This window comes from Mesoplodon densirostris, chromosome 19 (genome assembly GCF_025265405.1).
Source record: "Mesoplodon densirostris isolate mMesDen1 chromosome 19, mMesDen1 primary haplotype, whole genome shotgun sequence".
NCBI classification, from domain to species: Eukaryota; Metazoa; Chordata; class Mammalia; order Artiodactyla; family Ziphiidae; genus Mesoplodon; species Mesoplodon densirostris.
The window spans coordinates 6,873,480-6,888,826 of record NC_082679.1 but is presented as its reverse complement, the minus strand read 5'-3'; the positions used below and the strand labels follow the sequence as shown (position 1 = coordinate 6,888,826).

The window sequence follows — 15,347 nt, the reverse complement described above, 5'->3', positions numbered from 1 at the left end:
GAGCCAATCGTAAGGAGGGATGAACTACGGAGACTGACTAGTTCGCCCATTAAAAGCTGGACTACAATACCCAGATGCCACCTGATGCCGAATCCCTTTCTACTTTATTTCCCAGTGTGCTCAGCGGGGCCTCTAAGGACGAAGAAGCGGGTGGCGATGGGAAGACAAAAAAAGGCGTCCGCATAGCTCTCTGGTAAACGGGGTCCTGGGGGTGGCGCGGAGGATCCTGGGTGGGGAGTAGCTCTGAAAAGATTCTCCCGGTAACGGAAGTGGCTGCGGGGAGGCGCGTGTCAGAGGGGTTGGGTCTCCGGCTCCCACCCGTTGGGGTCGAGTCTTTTAACCCGGCTGACCGCTGTTTCGAGGTGAGGAGACGCCGGGGCTGGGGTCGCTGAAGACGAGAGGTGACGGAATGCTTTTGGGGCGACTTCGGCACTGGGCGAGTCGCCTTGGGCTGTGGGTATCTAGGTGGAGTCTTGAGCCCTTGTTCAGAGTTACGAGCCAGGATCTTGCTGAAGTGGTTTCCACCTCTCACCGGCAGCCCTGAGAGGATCGATTCTATTTTATTTTATTCTTGGGGGAGGAAACTGAGGCTGAAGGAGGGGGTGAGTTGCCTGAAGTCTTTGGCAGAGCTGGGTCGGATCTTGAGGGATGAATGAATGGGAGTTCCTTAGAAAGTCAAGATATTTTACCATTTATTTGGGCGCTTTCTGTGTGCCAGGCGCCACTGTGTCCTCGCATTTTCTCTTGTCAGCTCCGCAGCCACCAGGATCATCTCGGGAATCAGAATTTCTCAGAATTTAGAGAGTTAGTAGGGTGCATGTTTCATAATTAGGCAACACCCCCAAGCGAGATCTGGGGCAATTCTTGGAAATCGAGTATTTCTGCCGGAAAAGGCATGAATATTCACACTAAAGGGGAATAAAGAATATACATAGCCTGTGGCAATTCGGGTTCAGATTGGCTGCCAATTTTTGAATAAAGTTCTGGTTTTCAGAGCCTTACGTTTTCAGAATTGTAGACAAGAGATGGTGGATGAGTTGTATCTGCCCCATTTTGTACATGTAGAAACAGGCACGGAAAACGTGAATGATCTGGCCATGGTCCCACACCAGGAACAGGCAAGATTCCCTGACTCCAGGGCCTAAGGTTTTCCAGTTCTATTTGTCTCAAGTTATTATGACAGGCCGGGTGACCTTGAGCTTCGCATCAGGGCTCCAGTTTCTTCCCTCCCAGGGCTGAGAGTGTATGAGATGTGGACAGAACGGAATCTGGAAACTGTACGTAGAGTTCTCAAACTCAGATGTCTGTGAGCGCCAGGCAGATAAGGAAAAGGAGAGAAGAGGTCTGGGTGAGGGCTGTGGGGCATCTGTGAGGGCTCACCCCATCTAAAGCGGGGTGCGGGAGTAGCTCTAAACGGCCTCCAACAAACTAGCTTTATGGGAATGCAGACCCCAGGTGGCCAAATCCTAGGATTTTTCAGAAGCTAGAAATCAAGTTTTTAGGTGAAATCTCCCAGCTTTTAAGTTTGGGATTATTTAAAAGAATTTCCTGTCAAAACACTCAGTGCCAACTCAGGCCAGATAAAACATCTGTGGGGCTTCCCTGGTGGTGCAGTGGTTGAGAGTCCGCCTGCCAATGCAGGGGACACGGGTTCGTGCCCCGGTCCAGGAAGATCCCACATGCCGCGGAGCGGCTGGGCCCGTGAGCCATGGCTGCTGAGCCTGCGCGTCCGGAGCCTGTGCTCCAAAACGGGAGAGGCCACAACAGTGAGAGGCCCGCGTACCACAAAAATCAAAAAACATCTGTTGGGGCCTCCCTGGTGGCGCAGTGGTTAAGAGTCCGCCTGCCGATTCAGGGGATACGGGTTCGTGCCCCGGTCTGGGAGGATCCCATATGCCGCGGAGCGGCTGGGCCTGTGAGCCATGGCCGCTGGGCCTGCGCGTCCGGAGCCTGTGCTCCGCAACGGGAGAGGCCACAACAGTGAGAGGCCCACATACCGCAAAAAGAAAAAAAAAAAAAAAATCTGTTGATTGGACATAGGGAACAGACTTCTGGTTGCCAAGCGGGAGGGGGCTGTGGGAGGGACAGATTGGGAGTTTGGGATTAGCAGATGCAAACTATTATATATAGACTGGATAAACAACAAGGTCCTACTATGTAGCACAGGGAACTACATTCAATATCCTGTAGTAAACCATAATAAAAAAGAATATGAAAAAGAATATATATATATATACACACACATATACTGTATGTACATATATATATAAATAACTGAATCACTTTGCTGTATACCAGAAACTAACACAACATTGTAAATCAACTTTACTTCAATAAAATAAAAATTAAAAAATCTGTGGATCAAATTATACTAAAAAGTCACGGCTTAACCTCTGTCATGAGGGAAATCCTCGTTGGGTAAAATGTTAGCACTTATTATAGGTCTACCACATTCCCTTATCTGCAGTCACAAAATCTAGAAAGCTCTGAAAACCAAACATTTTTTTCCATGGATTTGGTGCCCGCAACTGATTAGAACTGCTGTGATTTATTACTTTTAATTATCCTACCTAGAGTGAATATTGATACCTCTGTTCTAGAAATATCAAAGTATTCAATTATGAAATGCTCCCGCCAGCGCCCTCCCCCCGCCCCACTGCATTAGGATTCTAATGAAATACACCATATATATGGTGGATCACCTTTTTTTTTTTTAAGCGTTTTTTTTTTTTTTTTTGACGTGGGCCATTTTTTTAAGTTTTTATTGATTTGTTACCATATTGCTTCCGTTTTATGTTTTGGTTTTTTGGCCATGAGGCATGTGAGATCTTAGCTCCCCAACCAGGTATCGAACCCACACCCCCTGCATTGGAAGGCGAAGTCTTAACCATTGGACCACCAGGGAAGTCCCTGGATCATCTTTTTTTTTTTTTTTTAATTTTTATTTATTTATTTATGGCTGTGTTGGGTCTTTGTTTCTGTGCGAGGGCTTTCTCCAGTTGTGGCAAGTGGGGGCCACTCCTCATCGCGGTGCGCGGGCCTCTCACTATCGCGGCCTCCCTTGTTGCGGAGCACAGGCTCCAGATGCACAGGCTCAGTAATTGTGGCTCACGGGGCCAGCTGCTCCCTGGCATGTGGGATCTTCCCAGACCAGGGCTTGAACCCGTGTGTCCTGCATTGGCAGGCGGATTCTCAACCACTGCGCCACCAGGGAAGCCCCTGGATCATCTTTTTAAAGTCTGAAAATTTCTGAATTCAAAGCATACCTGGCCCCAGAGACTTAAGAATTGGGGACCTGTGTCGTTGCTGATTCATGTTATGGAATGCCTTCAACACCCCATAGGTATATGCCACTTAGGAAATACACAGTGGCCGCACCAGTGGTACAGTGTTTTGCATACTATGGGTCATGAAAATAACTCGAGGGGCAGTGACCATAATTTTTTTTAATGAAGTAAAATAAAAGCAACAAGAATGGTAAACATCCCAGTCCATCCTACTTTGTAAGATGAAGTATTATTTCATGAAGCTTTTGTTCAGTTATGTATACAAATGAGTAGTCATGGTATATATTGTCTGTGTTACTGTGGGTCATGGTTTAAAAAAAAAAGGTTGAAGAAACATCAACAGTCTTGGAGGCTCACCTGGACTCAAGTCTTAGAGATGATAATCAGAAATATCAGAAGCATCGTCCCAGGGGTTCAGTTAGAGACACATGTGTTCTGTCAACAGATATTTTAAAAATCCCTACTGTGTGCCAGGCACTGTGCACACAGTGGGGAGCAAGACAGAAGGCTCCACCAAGGTGATAGATCTGAATCTCCACCTCTCCCAAGTGGGTATTTACTGGCTGTATTTACTGACTGTGAGTGCCAAGAAGGGTTGTGAAGTGGCCTGGTGGGCTCTGAAGCACAGGAGAAACGTGGGGCTGGGTGGTTTCAGTAAATAGAATTGTGATTCGTGCAGAGAGACTTATGTTTTGACTCCTCCTCCTGCTCCTGGACGTTTTGGGGGCTCCTCCAGCATGGCCAGAGTCAGCCCTGGCTGACTCTGAGGAAGGGACCCTTTCTTCCAGGAGGGGGAGCTTAAAGGAGGACTCGGCTGCTGGGCCCCCATTGGCTATGACTGAGGTGAGTCGAGGGTCCCTCCCTATCCTAACCCATCATCCCCAAAGGCTGCACAGCTGGCCTGCCTTGTTCTGACTCACTGTCTTATCATGGTCCCTAACTCGATCTTTTTCTTTTAAATTAATTAATTAGTTTATTTATATTTGGCTGCATTGGGTCTTTGTTGCTGTGCTCAGACTTTCTCTAGTTGCAGCAAGCGGGGCCTACTCTTCAATGCGGTGCGCAGGCTTCTCATTGCGGTGGCTTCTCTTTGTTGCAGAGCACGGGCTCTAGGCATGCAAGGCTTCAGTAGTTGTGGCTCGCGGGCTCCGCGGCATGTGGGATCTTCCCACACCAGGGCTTGAACCCGTGTCCCCTGCATTGGCAGGTGGATTCTTAACCACTGCACCACCAGGGAAGTCCCCCAACTCGATCTTCTTAAAGGAAAGCCCTCACACTGTCGCTCTCCTGCTCAGTATCCTTCCAGGAATCCTTATTGCCTATAGGATAAAATCCAGGTTTCTGAGCCCATCCCTGCATGACCTGGGTCCTGCCCCCCTCCACCCTGTCTTCTCCGTGTCCCCACACACGCCGTACTCCCTCCTTGGCCTGGTGGTAAAATGTTACTCTGTACTTTCCAGCTTCCTGCCTTTGGTCAGGCTCCTCCCTCTGCTAGAATATACCCCGCCCACCATCTTTGGCTGGTGAGTCTTCCACAGCCTTCAAGACCCAGCTCATTCCCCCCACTTTCCCTGGGCAGCGTTGGCTCCTCCCCGCTCTGCTCTCCCATATCACCCCTGCTGCCTCCGCTGTAGCACAGGTCCACCGGGATGGGGTGTCCCTGACCATATCTGTCAGCCCCACCAGACTGGGCACTCCACGGGGACAAGTACTGATTGGGACTCATCTCTGGGTCCCCAGGGACCATCACCGGTTTGGCACACAGGAAGCCTCAAGATATTTTTTGTTTGTTTGTTTGTATTTTAATATTTATTTGTTTGCACTGGGTCTGAGTTGTGGCACATGGGCTCCTTAGCTGCTGCTTGGCAGCTCCTTAGTTGTGGCATGCATGTGGGATCTAGTTCCCTGACCAGGGATGGAACCTGGGCCCCCTGCACTGGGAGCGTGGAGTCTTATCCACTGCGCCACCAGGGAAGTTCCTCGAGGTGTTTGTGGAATGAGTAAATGAAGCAGAAACAGGCTCACAGACACAGAACAGACTTGTGGTTGCCAAGTGGGAGGGGGTGGGGGAGGGAAGGATTGGAAGTTTGGGATTAGCAGATGCAAACTACTATATATAGAATGGATAAACAACAAGGCCCTACAGGGAACTATATTCAGTATCCTGTGATAAACCATAAGGGAAAAGAATGTGAAAAAGAATGTATATGTATAACTGAATCACTTTGCTGTACAGCAGAAATTAACATAACATTGTAAATCAACTATAATTTAAAAAATTTTTTTTAATTTAAAAAACTTAAAATCTTGAACAAACACTGAAAAAAACAAAAGCCAAGGTAGATGGATGTCAGGATCAGGCAGACCCACCTCTGTGACCTTGAGGGAACCTCACGCCTCCTCTTCAAGACTCCTTGTCCTTGCCTAGAAAATACGGGGATGCCCAGTGTCTTACATCTGAAGGTTCTCACAAGACGACTTTTGCCAAAGGCCTGGTGCATGGGGGGCTGGGGGTGCTGAGTGAGCCGTTGGCCCCTCCCTGACCCCAGCCCCGCAGTCATCACTGACAGTGTGTTGCATTCCAGGAATTTGCGACCCTCGAGGACATAGCCATGGACTTCACCTTGGAGGACTGGGAGCAGCTGGGGCTGGACCAGGGGGACCTGTTCTGGGACACGGCACTGGACAACTACCAGGACCTCTTCCTGCTGAGTGAGTGTCCACCTCAGCCCCAGGGGCCTGTCACTGCCCTGCTCGGTGATCACCCCTGGCTCTCTCGTCACCCATGGAAGGAGCCCCTGCCTCCTGAGTGCCTCAGACCAGGGTACTCAGCTGGCCAATTCTGCAACATTGGCAATGCCTGGTGACCTTTTTGATTGTCACCAGTTGGCAGTGGTGGGTGTGCTCCTGGAATCCAGTAGGTGGAGCCCAGAGGTGCTGCCACATATCCCAGAATGCAGGGATTATCCGACCCCAAATGGCAGTAGTGCCCAGGTTGAGAAACCCTGATCCGGCCCCTGCCTTTCCTCTTATCATGGTAGAGGAATTCCTCCAGCTGACACTTAGGGATCTTTGCATTTGCTCTCCTCTGTCCCCTCCCTGACTCAGGGCTTCCCCTTTTTTCTTTTTTCCCTTAAAGAAAGTAAAAATTTTATTTATTTCTGGCTGCGTTGGGACTTTGTTGCTGTGCGCGGGCTTTCTCTAGTTGCAGTGAGCGGGGGCTACTCTTCGTTGCGGTGCACAGGCTTCTCATTATGGTGACTTCTCTTGTGGAGCACGGGCTCTAGGTGTGTGGGCTTCAGTAGTTGTGGCACGTGGGCTCAGCAGTTGTGTCTCGTGGGCTCAGTAGTTGTGGTGCACAGGCTCAGTTGCTCCGTGGCATGTGGGATCTTCCCAGACCAGGTTTGATCCCTGGTCCGGGAAGAGCCGACATCGGGATCCCACTTTGGCAGGCGGATTCTTAACCACTGCACCACCATGGGGGCGTCCCTTTTTTAAGACAAACTGCAACCCCATGAGCACTCCCTGCTTTTCTCCTGCCCGGCATGCCCACCGCTCCTTCACGTTCTGACAGCTCATTTTATGGTCTGTCTCCCTCTGCCAGGATGGGAGCTTCCTGCGGACAGGGACTCGTGCTGCTCCCTGGTGGAGCCCCCGTGTCCGGAACGGACAGTACCCGCTCTGGGGGCTCAACGAATAGATGAGTGAGCAGCAAGAGCTGCTGTGTCAGGAGCTGGGTCTTGTGCTGGGCAAGCGCTTACAATGCTCTCCTCCCATCTTCCAGTCACCCTGCAAGGAAGTCTGACTCCCTGTTTTCTTGATCCTCCTGAAATCGAGGTTCAAAGAAGGGAAGTCACCTTCCCAGCTCTGTGGGAGTCCCTAGGAGCACCCCGACATTTGGTGATTGACTAGGAGGACTCTCGGGACTCAGTGCATGGTCCTACTCACGGCCATGACTTACCACGGTGAAGGGCTGCGAGCACAGCCAGCAAAAGGGGAAGGCTCGGGGGGCCAAGTACAGGGGGCCCGGCGCCAGCTTCCAGAGTCCTCGCCCCATGGAGTCACAGGGGACATGCTTAATTCCCCCAGCGACCAGGTGCGTCAACACATATGAAATGTCTATGAGGATGCTCATTAGAGACCCAGCACCCAGGTTCTTTACCGGGGGCTGGTCGCGTAGGCACTCTCTGCCTGCCACGTACCCAAATCCTAGACTCCCCGAAGGGAAGCAGGCGTTTGGGCACAGGGAGCCCCTCTTATTGGTTAGGGAATGCTGGAATCCCCCACCCCCGAAATCCAGGTTCCCAGACACCAGCCAAGGGCCAGCCTTGCGAGCAGGCCTTTCCAAGGAGAGCAGGCAGCCTGCGGCGCTAACCGTTCTCCCTGGGCTGTGAACAGCAGTGTCCCACAGGGAGGGAACGGCAGGGCTGAGACACTAGGTGGAGCCTGTGCTGCTCCTCATCCGTGTCACCTCATCCTGATCAGCTCATTTCCCCTTCTCAAGTTCCTTCTTTCTTTTCCAAAAGCAGAAAAAATAATTTATTCCAAAAGATTTTTAAAAAGGAAAAAAAGGATTACACACTGAAAACTATCATTTCATGTAATTTTATTGCATTGGGGCAGATTTTCTCTAAACTGCTCAATGTGTGCTACAGAAGCAGCTTGTGGGAGGTCAAATCTCAGTGTCTGCGATTTTTAAATTACAATCCATGGTAGAAATGTGTTTCCCTTGACTCCCTGGCACACGTTTGTGTGTCTATATATATGAGTGGTGTAATCGTTTGCTATGGCTGCTCTTGCAGATGCCACAAATGTGGCTGAAAACAGCACACACTGACTCTGATGGTTCTGGAGGTCAGAAGTTTTTTGTTTTTTGTGGTTGTTTTTAATTTATTTGTTTTATTTTATTTTGGGATGAGTTGGGTCTTCGTTGCTGAGCACGGGCTTTCTCTAGTTGCAGCGAGCAGGGCTACTCTTCGTTGTGGTGCGCAGACTTCTCATTGCAGTGGCTTCTCTTGTTGCAGAGCACGGGCTCTAGGCACGTGGGCTTCAGTAGTTGTGGCACGTGGGCTCAGTAGTTGTGCCTTGTGGGCTCTAAAGCGCAGGCTCAGTAGTTGTGGCGCACGGGCTTAGTTGCTCCATGGCATGTGGGATCTTCCCGGACCAGGGCTCGAACCTGTGTCCCCTGCATTGGCAGGCGGATTCTTAACCACTGCGCCACCAGGGAAGCCCCATGGAGGTCAGAAGTTTGAAGTGGGTCTGCCTTGGCTGAAATCCAGGTGTGGGCACGGCTGGTTCCTTCTGGAGGCTGTAGGGGAGAATCTCTTTCCTTGCCCTCTTTCAGCTAAAAGATGAAGCCTACTTGCTGGGTTCATGGCCTCTCATCTTTGAAGTTAGCAGTGGCTTTCTCCCCACTGTAGCACATTTCCCCAGGGATTACAACTCTGTGCTCCCTTCCTTGAGGAAGTTTGCAGGGGGTAGAGTGCGTGATTGAGTTCTGGGACCCCAACACACTTCATCATGGGGCCTGGCCCATGGAGGCCTCTGGCCGTGTGTGGTCCATGGGTGAATGAACAAATCTCAGATGGCCGAAGAAGAACCTGCCTCTCCCCGGCCACTCTGCTCATTCCTCAAGAGCTGTTACAGATCCTTTGTGTTCCCAGGCCCAGTTGTCACAGCTCTGATCACTCTGGATTGTGACTGTCCAGGTCCCTCTCCTCCACTGGACTGGGAACCCTGTAGGGCAGGCGTCCCTGGAGTCACCCAGTGCTGCATCTGGCCCTTGGGAGCCGTGCGCTGGATGAGGTGCTGAATAGTCAGGAGAGCTGGGAGGTTCCCACTCAGCGGCCAGATGGCCCTCCATGCTGCTGTCATCTGGTTGGTGACAATGCTCTTCTCTCCCTTCAGATCCCCCCAGACCCAACCTGACCTCCCATCCAGATGATGGGGAAGAGCTGGCGGCCCCGGCGAAAGGAAGCCCAGAGTCAACAGGCCCTGGTGAGTGGGCAGAGAGGGCCCACCAGCACCCAGCGAGCGGGAGGGTGGAGGGGTCGTGGGGTGTGGCCCTTTGTGGGCCCTCCACCTTTGGGACCTCCATCCCACCCAGTTTGTCTACCCAGACAGCTTGATTCCCTGCTTCCGGGCTTCACCCTGCCTCGCACTGGCTTCAGGTCCAGGACCCTCACCCTGCACGCCTTATCTCCACCTGCCTCTGTGTTCAGCACGTGGTTGTCCTGGTGCCCTTCCTCTGTCCCCTCCACATCCTTCCAGACTCAGCAGGGGTCGGCCTTCCATTCCCTGAGTCGGTCTCTCCACCTTCCTGCCTTGTGCCCCTTGAGCACTGTGGACCCGCTGTCTACCTGTTTCACCCCCATTTTCGTTCAGGCCCATCCTTCCTTCCTGGTCCACAGGGCCTAGCAAATGGCCCATCTGTTAGTAACTCAAGCCCGGGCTTAAATGCGGCCAAGAGCCTTCAGTCTGCCCTCTTCCAGGCCACGGTTTCTCCAGGGGATCCAGTCAAGCAGTGAGGATTCCCGGGTGTTAACACTGGTTGAGACATCCCCAGGAGGAAAAAGCAGAGGCAGGGCCCTGCCTGGGGCACTGGAGGCTTTTCTCATTGTTAGGCTGTTAACATGAGGAGAAGGACCCCTGAACCAGAGGCCACGGAGTGGAGGCTGCATGGCTTAGTCTCAGTGTGCACCCCAGCCGTCAGCCTGGAGCTCCATTCTCCGCTCACCTCTCGTGAGCTTGTGAACATGGACCTTCTGTAGCCTCCCGTTGAGTGCACAGGTGTTTTCACATAGGCCCAGGCTCCTGCAACCGTGGATTTCTGTTTCTGCCACCTTAACATCCAGGCTGGTTCCAAGCATGTGTAACCACGTGCAAACCACCTTTGGATGTGGTTACAATAACCACGTGGTAACAATTGTATTGCATTGTTATCGTTTATACCTCTTTTCCATTGAGTGCACTTCTCTAGGAAGTGGGCCTTAGCTGATGGGGGTGATGGTGGAGAGTATCCACTGAGAGCCTCCACTTCTGTGTGGAACCCTCGAGGTTGCCCAGCTTCCCTCTTTTTTTTTTTTGTGCGGTACGCGGGCCTCTCACTGTTGTGGCCTCTCCCGTTGCGGAGCACAGGCTCCGGACACACAGGCTCAGCGGCCATGGCTCACGGGCCCAGCCGCTCTGCGGCATGTGGGATCTTCCCGGACTGGGGCACGAACCCATGTCCCCTGCATCGGCAGGCGGACTCTCAACCACTGCGCCACCAGGGAAGCCCCCGGCTTCCCTCTTAATCCTCCTGGAAATGGGCTCTGTTTCCTGTGATGCCAGTTCCAGCTGGATCACCACTCTGGCCCCGTCTCCTTCATCCCCTTGCCAGATAGGCCTGACCCAGGACCCATCACCTGTTCTCCCTTTTGTCTGCTCTCAGCGTGCAGCTCCTGTCTTCAACCCCCAGGGCACAGGAGACATTTGCACTTGCCCTCTCTTTCAGACACTGCTGAGGCCAAGACCTCTCCTCTGCCACAGGACTTCTTGGAAGAAGGACTCTCCCAGGAGATTACCGAGATGTTTTCCAAGGATGGCCTCTGGAACTCCCATCTGGAAAAAACCTGCATAGGTCAGAGCTGGTTAGATAGTTTGCTAGGAGATCCGGAAAGTCTTCTGAAGTCCGATATTGTTACCAGCAAGGAAAGTCCCACAGAATGCAAGAGCCGCGAACTCGAGAGCCACAAACTCAAGAGAGGCCTTGGTCCCAAGTCCCCCCTTTTCCCAGGAGCGGGTTCTGTGACTCTTGATCTTCCTGAAAGGAGCCTGACACCAGCTAAGTCTCAGGAAAGTGGGAATGACTTTGGGTGCTACTCAGACCAGAGCCAGCAAGATAACATCCAGGGAGGGGAGAAACCATATAAATGTAGTGAGTGTGAGAAGAGCTTCAGCCAGAGCTACCATCTGATCCAGCACTGGATTCTTCACACTAGGGAGGACCCCACTGTGCTTCAAGAGTGTGAGAAAGATGTCAACCAGAGTTCTTGCCTTTTTGTGCAGTCAGTGACTCACACAAGCTCCAAGTCCTATGTGGGTAACAAGTGCGGGAAGACTTCTAGTCAGAATACATACCTCCTGTGGCATCAGAACATTCACAGTGAAGAAAAAACATGTAAGAGTCAAGACAGTGATGGTCCAGCAGGTCACGACTCACAGCCTGTTGAGCATCACAAACCACCCCCAGGTGGTAAATCCTACAAATGTAATGAATATGGTGAGAGCCAAACCTTTCACCTCACCCGGTATCAGAAAACCCACCCTCGGAAACGCTACGAATGTGCCACATGCAAGGCGGTCTTCAACTTTAAGAAATACCTCCTCCACCATCAGAAAATTCATGCTGCAAAAACGACCGCTGTGTGTCAGGAGTGCGGGAAGGCCTTCAGGCGAAGCTCCTTGCTTGTCAAACACCAGTCTGTTCACACTGGAGAAAAACCTTATAAGTGCGATGAGTGTGGGAAACGCTTCAGCCATATCCTGACCCTAAAGACCCACCAGAGGGTTCACAGGGGCGAGAAGCCTTACGAATGCAACAAATGTGGGAAAGCCTTTTACCGGAACACTCACCTTAATGAACACCAGAGGGTTCACACAGGCTACAGGCCCTACAAGTGCCACAAATGCACCAAGAGTTTCACCCGGCCCTCCCACCTAAATCAACACCTGGCCATTCACGCCACAGAAAAGCCCTACAGCTGTGCTGAATGCAAGGAGACCTTCAGCCACAATGAACACCTTGTTCAGCACCAGAAAATCCACGCTGTGGAAACCCCCTACGAATGTCAGGAGTGTGGTGAGCGCTTCATTTGCCACTCGACCTTAACTTGCCACCAGAGCATTCACACCAGAGAAAAACAAGGACTCGACGAAAGCAGGAAGATCTTGAATGAGAACCCAGAGCACAGAGAGCCTCCAAGGGTCAGCGAGAAGCGCTTTAAGTGTAACAAATGTGAGAAAGCCTTCAGCTGCAAGAAATACCTGACTCAGCACGAGCGGATTCATGCCAGGGTGAAGCCCTTTGAATGTAACCAGTGTGGGAAGGCCTTTGGCCAAAGTTCACAGCTCATCCGCCACCAGAGGATCCACTCTGGAGTGAGGCCGTATGAATGTGGGGACTGCGGGAAGGCCTTCGTTCGTAGTGCCTCCCTTGCCAAACATCAGTCCACTCATAAGAGTGAGCACAGCCAAAGTGCATGTCTCTCAGAACATCAGTTAATCCAAACTGCGGAGAAGCCCTTTGAACCTAACAAGTGTGATGAAGTCTTTGCCTACAGTAACCACCTTGTTCAGCATCAGGGAACTCAGGCAGGAAAGAAGTCCTTTGAGCAAAATGAATGCGGGAAAACATCGCAGCAGAGCTCGTGCCTTTCCAAGCATCAGAGAATTCACACAGGTGAGAAGCCCTATGAATGTGGTGACTGTGGGAAAACCTTCAACCTGCGCGCTCGACTCATCCAACACCAGAGAGTTCACACTGGAGAAAAGCCTTACGTTTGTCAGGAATGTGGGAAAGCCTTCAGCCAGAGCTCATGCCTTTCTACGCATCGGAGAGTTCACAGTGGGGAGAAGCCTTTTGTGTGTGCCGAATGTGGGAAAGCCTTCACCCAGAAAGCAAATCTGATGCAGCATCAGAGAACTCACACTGGTGAGAAGCCTTATGCTTGTGATGTGTGTGGGAAAGCCTTTGGCCTTAGAGCCCATCTCAGTCAGCATCAGAGAATTCACACCAAGGAGAAACCACATCAGTGTCCACATTGTCAGAAAGCCTTGTGCTGCTGCTCAGGTCTTAGCCGACATCAGTGAGTTCACACTCCAAAGAAGCAGGTAGCAATTCTGCCCATGGCTGCTGGGTGGCAGCAGGATCCCAGACATCTGAGAATGTGTTCATCCGAGGCCCAAAGTTGAAACCATCCCAGTGTAAGCCCCTCTCCTCCAAGAGTAATAAATCTCTTTATTAATAAAGATTGATTAGAAAATTTGCACACATGAGTTTCATTAAGACAATGAAAACACAAACATTGAGAAGCTGTGGAGCTTTGGAAGTCAGAGGTAGACTGGAGCCAGTCTGCTGAGTTAAATCCCAGCTCTGCCATCTGCCACCTAAGTGACCTAGGGAAAGTCATGGAACCTTTCAGGGCTTCAGTGTCCTCATCTGTAAGACGGGCAAAATAATAGCTACCTACTTCATAGGGCTGTTGTGAGGATAAAGAGATGTAAAGCACTTTAGAACTAAGTGCCCAGCACACAGTAAGTACTCACCAAGTGTGAGCTACAAACACGCATCAGATATAACAAATATACTCTTTTACATTAAAAGGAAGAGAAAATTAAGCAACCCTCTATCTTTATTTCACTGCAGTCAACGTTATTACTAATAATGTGCGTGGCTTTTATTTTTAAAGTTTTCCACCAAAATATCCTTGGCTTCGTTGGATCCAAAAACCCAGCACTTTGCTCTTAAAAAAAAAAAAAAAAAAAGCCTAGCCTTTTTCTTCCCTCCATCTCTCAGCTCTGTCCTAGTACTTTCTTTCTTTCTTTTTTTAAAATTAATTATTTATTTTTTTGGCTGCGTTGGGTCTTCATTGCTGCACACGGGCTCTTCTGTGGTTGCGGCGAGTGGAGGCTACTCCTTGTTGCGATGCACAGGCTTCTCACTGTGGTGACTTCTCTTGTTGCGGAGCATGGGCTCTAGGCACATGGGCTTCAGTAGTTGTGGCACACAGGCTCAGTAGTTGTGGCTTGCAGGCTCTAGAGTGCAGGCTCAGTAGTTGTGGGGCACGGGCTTAGTTGCTTCACAGCATGTGGGATCTTCCTGGACCAGGGCTTGAACCCACGTCCCCTGCATTGGCAGGCAGATTCTTAGCCACTGCACCACCAGGGAAGCCCTGTCCTAGTAATTTCTCAACCCGCAAACAGCCAAGAAGAACACGTAAGCTAACATTGCATGGCAAGAACTTTCCACTCCTAACCTCCCAAACCTCTCACTCAAAAGGACCCCCTCCCATATCCACATACCACCCCTTCCCATAATCTCCTCCCATTTAAAGTTGTTGGTTAAATGATGAGACCCAATTTATCATGAGAGTTAATACCGTAAACAGCTGGATTCAGTTAGGAAAGCTGCATTGGATGTTGCTGTCTCCACATGGTTCACACCATTTATACAGAAGATGTGCTTGGTAGCAAAAACTGTGATGCAGAGAAACGACTGCTGGAATGTTCCTCCTTTACCAGTTGTCCAAGTTGGCCACTCACCAGGCACTTCCCTAGGCTCCAGGGTGGGGAACACCAATACGGTAATCCCCGCCCTTGCCTTGAAGCTTCTAGAATCAGAGGGAAATGGATGGCCTCGTTTCCATTGCCAAGTGACGTCTTAAAATACCACATTCTCTCATGTCACAGCAAGTCCCCTGAGGATTGTTGGCGAGCCCAGTGAGGACACAGTCCTTCCTGTTGGAGCCCCAGAGTTCACTGCTCACCTTGGCCAGGCTTGTTCTACAGCTGAGTCTCACCTCAGGGAACCACACCACCAGCTCTCTTGATGGCACCTCCTCGGCCCTGAGCTTTTGTGTCCCACCAGCTAAGTGACCCAGTCACCTCTTTGCTGAAGCACAATCTTACAAAGACATTGGACTCTTGACACTTTTAATATTCTTTCATATTTTTGGTGCTAAAGAAAGTTCAGGAGTCTGTGCTCTGAGCCCTTAGGATTTTCAAACCTTGCACCTTGAGTTGTGCTGGTCGCTGAAACTGGGACCTTATTGGCTGACCGTTCACACCACAGTGGGGAGTGTACTGGTTTTCAAATGGCGGAAACGTCCAATTCCCCACCTGTTGTATCTGGGCAACAGGCCTGATATATACCTGAGGGGCAGGGCAGGGCAGGGGCGGAAACTCAACTTGATCAGTGTGTTCAACCAAGAGTTTTGACACCACAGATAGAGGTCAGAGGCCTTGTAGAAAGTTGGCAGCCATTGTGGGGGGGGGCGGAGGGGGGTGAAATCTATGTAA

The 15,347-nt window shown here is 50.9% G+C and overlaps 1 protein-coding gene across 4 annotated transcripts; it reads left to right on the top strand.

Moving 5' to 3' along the window:
* Positions 1 to 99: 99 nt before the first annotated feature.
* ZNF473 (zinc finger protein 473) lies at positions 100 to 15,300 on the top strand. 4 transcript variants are annotated; one of them, XM_060084640.1, is made up of 5 exons: positions 100 to 193; positions 4,076 to 4,130; positions 5,873 to 5,999; positions 9,195 to 9,284; positions 10,783 to 15,300. In XM_060084640.1, the coding sequence occupies exons 2-5, from the start codon at positions 4,122 to 4,124 to the stop codon at positions 13,137 to 13,139; spliced, it is 2,583 nt and encodes an 860-aa protein (XP_059940623.1). In that variant the 5' UTR covers positions 100 to 193; positions 4,076 to 4,121; the 3' UTR covers positions 13,140 to 15,300. The 4 variants fall into 4 exon arrangements, with proteins under 4 accessions (XP_059940623.1, XP_059940625.1, XP_059940627.1 ...); XM_060084641.1 differs by lacking the exon at positions 100 to 193 and adding an exon at positions 237 to 362; XM_060084642.1 differs by lacking the exon at positions 4,076 to 4,130 and having other exon boundaries at positions 111 to 193.
* Positions 15,301 to 15,347: the final 47 nt, after the last annotated feature.